General features: G+C 38.2%; 1 protein-coding gene across 1 annotated transcript; it reads right to left on the reverse strand.

Annotated features, from left to right (window-relative positions):
* Positions 1-865: 865 nt before the first annotated feature.
* LOC122341622 (transmembrane channel-like protein 5) lies at positions 866-7691 on the reverse strand. Its single transcript, XM_043235111.1, has 17 exons — positions 7444-7691; positions 6857-6959; positions 6697-6766; positions 6365-6619; positions 5271-5413; positions 4818-4965; positions 4584-4739; positions 4327-4499; positions 4155-4230; positions 3968-4065; positions 3380-3475; positions 3216-3291; positions 3002-3135; positions 2095-2259; positions 1889-1967; positions 1680-1763; positions 866-1353 (listed from the first exon to the last, which is right to left on the reverse strand). The coding sequence occupies exons 1-17, from the start codon at positions 7529-7531 to the stop codon at positions 1291-1293; spliced, it is 2007 nt and encodes a 668-aa protein (XP_043091046.1). The 5' UTR covers positions 7532-7691; the 3' UTR covers positions 866-1290.
* Positions 7692-8161: the final 470 nt, after the last annotated feature.

Genomic DNA, 8161 nt, shown 5'->3' on the forward strand with positions numbered 1-8161 from the left:
GTGACAGGCTGCCAGCAGGGGGCCTTTAAACTTTCCCAGAGGGCTGCGAGCTCTCGGTGTTTGACCTATAAGCTATTTGCTGCAGGCCTTTTGCAGTCGCTATAACCGATAGAATGATCCTGGCACATGTTGACTATGTGTTTTAGAGCAGTTGTGCGTATTGGTGTCCATCTGTTGGGTGACGTTAATGCTAAAGGGTCCACAGAAGGTGTTACTGCCCCCTCTCTTAATCTTTGAATACTCCCAAAAGGTTGTGGTAATAGAAATACTACAATGAAGTGTTGTTTTATTCTTTTTTTGGGCACCTGTAGGTATTAGTTTAACCCCATCGCCTGAGAGCAATGGTTGTTCTTCTCTGTTTTATGCACATTATATGGTGCAAAGAAATTCTGTGACTTAGTTAGAAGGTTCCATTTCAACTTTTTTTGTATTGTAAAGTGTTTTTCCTCTTTGTAACTGAAGCCTCCGATTATATTTTAAAAACACAACAAGCTCATGGTTTTTAAGTCGGGCAGTGTGATGGGACCCTCCTGGTGTTGCCAAAGGAGTGGTCTCTAGTTCTGTGTGAATGGGATAAAGGGAAATGTGATTTGGTGGAGCAGTAGGAACACAATTGTAAACACTATTTTCGTTTGGTCGAAGCTAAAAGCTGCTGAATATCTTGCGTAATTATCTGACGCGTTCTTGCAGCAACAACAACAACAACGTAAAAACTTTTTTTTTTTTTTTTTTTTTTTTTTTTTTTAAATTATTGATTGTACAGTTCTTAGTGTATGAAAAGCAACGACTTTTTCACAATAAAATTGTTATCAGTAAAACAAAGCTTTGAGGTTGTTTGACATGCTCTTCACAGATGACACTTATGGTCTTTACATATTAAAATATTTATTTGCTGATATTTACACAGACATGACTATTAGAATAAATTATTAGGATGTATCAGAATGTGTTGAGGAAAAACCAATCAAATTACTGTAGGTAAAATATTCGTTTTGTACAGTGTTTTTCCTACTTATGAGGAAATTATGGATACACTTAATTAAAGAAGCAATTGTAAAACTAAAATAACGTAATTTAATAAAACATGGACACAAGAAAAAAATCTAGGGAACCCTTTCTTAAATTGACCACACTAATTTTTTTTTCACACGTGCCATGTGTGAAACTCCATAGAAATGTGTTTCCAAAATGTTTCATTCAGTAGAGAGATGACAGTTAGTTAAAATAAGTTACAGATTAGTGCAATATACACAAAAAAAGCATGTACAGTATAAAAATAAAGAATGTATTTCACATATCCAAGGGCAGTGTGCTCATCCAGTTTGGGTTGAAATGTGGCGTCTGGTCAAAGTTCTACATGACAGAAATTAAAATCACATTATTTAAAAGAGCAAAATGACAACTTAAGCAGAACTCATCAACTTCATAAGCTCCATGTCAGCTGTACTCTATGATCTATAAATAAATGCTGCTGGTACTTTTTTTTCCTGCTTTCACAGGCCATAAAAAGTGAGATGCATAAATCTAGCTTCATTAGGTAGGTGCACTATTCTGGTGTTTGTTGGGCAAAAATCTCCACAATCTCAATATGTTTCTCTTTCTGTCGAGTACAGCATTTTACTAATAACAACTAGATGCAAGGAGGAAGTAGATCAGACAGAACGCATAAGAACAAGCACCTGAGGTCTGTAGGATGCCGTCTCCCTTCTCTCCTTCTGTAGAGTTTGCAGTTTATTCAAGAGAAATGCTTTGTCCTTTCCTTCCTGACAGGCAGATGGAAGAAGAATGGAGTCGGAGAGGTTAAAACTATTATCCATATATAGTAGCTTTTGATGACACTGAAGTGCGGTGGATGCTAGATTGAGGTTCGTGTGATCTCAGCACTCACATTCACAATCTGCTCTCGCAGAGACTTGATGAGCTGTTTCCGTCCCTGAGTGATTTGCCAGAGAAAATAAGTGAAGACTCTGAAAGACGAGTGAGAAGAATGAGAACAGATCAGAAAGTTTCAGATCTGCCCGGGGGGAGAAAAAAAAGGTATATTGGCTTTTTCTTATGAGAACAGTTTTCAAAATATCCATCTTGCGGACTTACAGGACGATGAGGCTAATCAGGTAGTAGAAGAGTTCACTTCTCAGTATGTTTTCAAAAATCCACCAGACCCAGTGATTCTCAGGCAAAGAAGCAGTCCAATTGAAAATTGTGCGGAAGGGGGTGTCCAGACCCTGGAAGGGCCCGCACTGGTCTGAGGGCTTCAGGCTGCAAAACAACCCAAAAGAAAAATGGTTCACACAATTTTATGACTCAATGCACCGCTTTTAAATCGTTTTTCCATGTAAACAATGCACTAGACCAGTGCTTCTTAATGGAAGGGTTATATATTATGTATTTGGTAGTTTGGCATTAACTACAAAAATGTATACTATTTAAATTCAATTAATTAGCATTTTTAAAACGAATTGATTTAAATCATTTAAATTTCTAGGTTCAGAATTAAACATCGCAGAATTGCTTCATCGCAATCTCGGTTTTTAGTTGTTTTGGCTGATTTCAAATCATTTTAAAGTACCATTGGAAGTTGAAGTGCTGATGCCCCCTGGTTAAGGGGCAGTCTTTGAGCATTACGTCTACTTTTATGTGTGTGTGAGTGTGTGCTCGGCTTTTAGAAAAGGTATATTAAGACCCTGCATTTTTTCAAATCCTCTACGCTGCATCTTACATTTGTTAAAAGCAAGATTGCAAATGGCTTGTTTACGTGACGCAGCCTATGATTTAAAACACAAGGTAAAGTATAACAGTCTTGGCACAGTTACCTGTTACTTAAACAAACAATTAAAAAAGCAGCACAGTGAAATGCAAAAACGTATTTATTATATTAACCGGTGCCGCTCTATAGTCTGTCATCAAAAAAGCAGCTTATTAAGAGTTCAAATTGAAAGTGGTCACAAACTATAGCACTGTATGACTTGATATGAAGAAATATAAAATGAAGGGATCACACCTCCAGACTGTGAATGCTACCATGGTCAGTGCTCCCACAAACGAAGGGAAGAAGAGTAGGGCGATGAAGACTGTTTGTATCTGAGCGGCTCTGCCTGTGTGTTTGGGAGGCTGACAGTTCATACTCAGACTGATCTGAAACAGGAACCACAAAACCAACAACGTGCAATATAATCTTGACTGCGAGGACAAAGGGATGCTATAATGGTGCTTACCTTTTTTAAGTAAAAGATGATAAACAATTTCAGGACTTGCATTACAGGAAGTAGGGGGGAGAAGTAAATTCCAATCCTGGGCAGACAGGAAGAGAGATAAAAGAGACAATCGGCTGGAAGGAATATCAAAGTATAGAGCTGAGGAGATGCAGATATTGACTTACCAAGCCAGAGTCTGGGCGTAGATCAGATCAAGTACATTCCTAGCAATGTCAAACTCTGGGACGCCAAGACTCTGGATGCACATGGTTCCGATTACACTGTGGCAATTTTGAAAAAGTGAAATGAAAGTGAATCTATTGATTCTGTGTCATGTGTAATCGGTAATTACTCTTCATATGAAAGAATCTACAGTATGCACATGAATAGAACTGTAATGTAAACCATTTCCTTAGATTTATTTATCAGTTCGTAAAAACAGAGTACTCTGTTTATAGTACAAAGTATAAGACACATATATTATTCACGGTGTGTGTGTATATATATATATATATATATATATATATATATATATATATATTACCAACCCCAAACTTCGGAACAGGTAGTTTATTATTTGGTAACTGAGAAAACTAAAGCTGCTAAATATTTTACTGTTGCAGCAGATGGGTTTATAATATAGGTTTAATGGGAAGGTTATCCACTAAATGGTCACTTTTAGTAGCTGGCTTTCCAGATGTAATCAATTGGTTTTTGCAGACCTACCTCAACAGTCAAAATGTACTTGACTTGTGTACTTGTGTTTGACTCACTTGCGTAGGAATTCCCCAAAGAAAATGCCAAGCAGACAGAATATGAAGTCAATTATCAGCAGTCGATACACGCTCTGCCCCACAAAGGACTCCCAACACTTGAATGAAACGATTACAATCGAGTAAAGAGACGCATAATCATGCTTTGCTACTAACTCATAATAAAATGATATCTTAGTGCACCTACCGAGATACTGTCGGGAACAACGTGTAGCCAGTAAAAGCAAAGGATACCAAGAATGGACATCTTCAAAATAACACTTCTAGAAACAAAACAGACAATGAAGGTGAGGTCACCTGACATTGTTAGCAATGGAAATCTGATGCTTCTGGTGACTGTAACGAAACAATGAGCACACCTCACAATGCTGATGTAGATCTTTGCGCGTGGGTTGGAGTAGCTCTCTATTTTGTCGATGAGAGAGTAAAATAGAGGCACTATCAGGTTGATGAGCGACACGACCACAGGCAGAAGCAGAGTAGATGCCTCTGAGCCTAAATCACTTGGATCTTGACTGAAAAGCTTGAAGGCCTGCAGCAAAATATATGCACGGGAGAATGAAATGCAAGCGAAATCCATACTTTTGTGACATTATTACACTCTAAACGAACTCGCCAGTTCTTGTTTTGTCCCCAGGAAGTAGATGCCTGCACCAGATCCTAGGGCAAGTCCTAAAGAGAGTAGCCAGGCCAGAAGGTGGAGAGACAGGTGTTTTATTCGGTCAGGCAGAGACGTTTTGTTTTTCACCTGTAACCTTTCTGATAAGGACTCCTGGAAGACATGTGCAAAATGAGCCGAAAGAAACCGAATAGTGATGACATCTACAAGAAGACACGGACAGGTATGAACCTTCAGCTGAATGGCGAGATTGTTCTTGTTGTACTGTATTGCTTTTTCATTGACAACACTGAAATCCCAGCTGCACAGGAGACGCCACGCTCCTTCAGAGACGGGTCCTGTCTCCAGCACAAAGTTGTTCTGGAAGGATCTGGACATGCTGAGGAGGAGGAAAGAAAACCAGATCGTTCTGCATTCCCTTCAGGCACTGAAATGCTAGTTTGTTGCATCATTCAGTACTTCTATTCATATGGTGACCTTTGAGTCCCAGGACGTAAATATTCAAACGTCCATATTTTTAGTGAAACAATCAGCCATTGACTTGAACATATCTATATTCCCATATGTGACGTCTGGGAAAACATGTAAATGCTCAGCAGGAAGTGACCTAGCAACAAAACGAGCTTTGTATTTCTTGCGTGCCTTAAAGTCTTTAATAACCTACCGTACTGCTAAATGTGTTACCTGTAGATAAGAGACACCCCACACAACACCAGATATGCAGCTACAGTGAAAAAATAGGCCAACTGCATGTTGTAGGCAGGTTTGGATGCGATTACTTCACCATCGTAACCACCATAGAACAAGACCGTCTGGTTGAAATAACCCTGTCGAAAAGAGATACTGGCACTGTTCAAACCCGAAGTTTTGTGTAATGAACACTTGACAATTAGGTTGATTTAATTTAAGTCAATACTCCACCCAAAAATGTAATTTATTTACTCTGAAGCCACCCATGACGTGTTTGTTTCTTCCACTGAACAGATTTGGATAAATTTACATCACTTGCTCACCAATGCATTCTCAGCAGTGAATGGGTGCCGTCAGATTGAGAGTCCAAACGGCTGATAAAAACATCACAATAATCCACAAGTAATTCACGTGACTCCAGGTCATGAGTTAAAATCTCAAGAAGTTACAGTCCATCAAATAATGCAATTTAAAGTGAAAAACTGCCTGTTTGTAAGAATAAAATACAAGTTGTCTCTTCATAACATTTTTTTCTCTAGTGAAAAAAAAAGTCCAATACATTTCTAAACAAATATGTCAGTGAAAGTTAAGTACTTTTTTCACTGGAGAAGGGATTATGAACAATGGACGATTTAAAGTTAAAAAGTCTTGATGTATTTGTTTCTTATAAAAGCACAGCTTTGGACGTGGATCATCATCACCTCAAAGCACCCATTGGTGAACAACAATGCCATTTTTCTCCAAATCTGTTCTGAAGAAAAAACTAATTTATCTATATCTTGGATGGCCTGAGGGTAACATAGCTCATTTTTGGGTGAACTGTTCCTTGAAGATAAGCTAATGCATCAATTAACATGTGTTTAGTCCTATTTTTACAGCATTCAATACAGAGAATCTACACACATACATGCTTATATATTTGTAAGCTTTAAAGCTGTATAAATTAATATTAAACGATTATGAGCAGGCATGAATTAACAATGAATGTTTATACAGTCGTTTACCTTAAATGCTCATCGTTAGTGCATGCTTATGTGAACAAATGAAACCTTTTTGTAAAGTGTTAAGTTTAGTGTATTTGGACTCACCACCCCAGTGAGGAGCTCAAGTCCTCTGAAGCCTGTGATGCTGCTGATATTGGGAGCGTGCACAATTTGTGGGATTGTGATGAAGCAGAAGTTGATGATGAGGGAGAAGAGGTTGAACTTCAGCAGCCACTTAAGGAACAAGAAGTAGGAGAGGACAGATGTGCCAAACCTGCCGCCGATCTCCTTCAGAGTGTCCTGCCATATAATCAAATGCTGCCTGGCTGATGCCAAGCTGGCACGAAATCTGCGGAAAGACTGCGAGTGGGGTTTTATTGGACTTGAAATATCATGCGGCACAAATCTGTACTTAAAAATCGCATTTAACTTTGTACCCGAGACACATGTTGACGACAGTCTGGGGCGAGGATGGCCTTTGAGAGTTTGACAGAGTTCACTCTGTCCCTGTCGAGACAAGCGCAAGTTTACGTTTAGATGAAAGTCAGCATCGTAGGAAATACTGCATAAACGTGTGATTATAAAAAAAACGTTAACCTGATTGTTTTCTTCTCGTAAAACGGCTTAGGTAATGATCGTATGGCTTGAAATCTGGCTGTGGCTGACAGGTTAACCAGGTCAGATACCAGTTCAGATGTATCTGGGATCACAAGTATCTTCAGTTAGTTCACATCTAAAACTACTCTTCATTCAAACTTCCTATTTATATAATAATAATAATAATAATAATAATAATAATAATAATAAACCTATAAATAAGCAAAAAGAAAATACGCAGCACAACTGAGTTGATAATAATAATAAGATATGTTTTTATGAACACCAGATCTGCTAATCAGAATGATTACTGAAGGATCGCGTGACATAGAAGACTTAATAACAGCTACTGAAAATGCAACTTTGCCATCTGAAGAATAAATCACATTTTAAAGTATTCGTAATAATATTGTACAGTTAGCTGTTTATTAAGCAAAAAATCCTGGTGGTGGGAATTCATATCGACTCGAAGTGTGTGTATATATATATATATATATATATATATATATATATATATATATATATATATATATATATATATATATATATATATATATATATATATAGCTCCGTAAAACATGACTTACTGTTTTCAGTTTCCTGTCGGATTTCGTTGGTAAGTCCCAGGTTTCCCAGAGCTGTGCCTTGCTGTGGAAAGGCGCTCATCCTCCTCATCCTGTGGTTTGATCATAGATTTGTCTCAAACGAGAAGAACTAAATTCCTTTTAAATGTGTGTGTGTGTATATATACATATATTCCAGTAATAACAGACTGCTGGGTTTGATGACCTCACTGAGGAACAAGGAAGCTGTGGTTTAATTGTAGGATACAAGGTACAAGTGGGCTGTATCTCGTTTTATCTTTGTGTCCTGTTGTCCGGGTGACAGGTTTCAACAACCAATGCCAAGCAGGAGGAACCCTGTGGCCGGGTGTTGTGTTACATTTAAAAAGGTATTCATTAGTAATTCATTAACTGTCTTCAGGCTCGTCAGCAGCAATAATATGACGGCGTGTGCTGAACAACTTCTGTTGTTTATCTTTGATAAGATGCATAGACATCCATCATCCTTTGTAGAAAGTTGTGATTCGCAAGAAAACTTGTCTTGCGTTTTAAATCTTTCGCGTTAGGTCTTGCGCCGTCGAACAACCGGTTTCTTTCCTTTCTGGTCATTTTACGGTTTTCATTGTTCTGTTGATGTGAAAAAGTGGGATGCAAGTCAAGTCACTGAGTTGAAGATTTAGCAGAGCTCTTCGCGTCTTGTTGGCAGGATTAGTTCGGGTTGTTAATGATTCTGCAGCTGTGT

The sequence above is a fragment of the Puntigrus tetrazona genome, chromosome 3 (assembly GCF_018831695.1).
Source record: "Puntigrus tetrazona isolate hp1 chromosome 3, ASM1883169v1, whole genome shotgun sequence".
NCBI lineage: Eukaryota > Metazoa > Chordata > Actinopteri > Cypriniformes > Cyprinidae > Puntigrus > Puntigrus tetrazona.

Bases quoted from the DNA above. Each gene is read 5' to 3' on its own strand.
- LOC122341622 (XM_043235111.1), bottom strand. From the start codon at position 7,531: ATGAGGAGGATGAGCGCCTTTCCACAGCAAGGCACAGCTCTGGGAAAC. The intron at 4,740-4,817 runs GTTCATACCTGT...CATGTCTTCCAG, and splicing joins ATCTCGCCATTCAGCTGAAG to GAGTCCTTATCAGAAAGGTT. The intron at 2,260-3,001 runs GTGTGATCCCTT...GTTGTTTTGCAG, and splicing joins GTAGCATTCACAGTCTGGAG to CCTGAAGCCCTCAGACCAGT.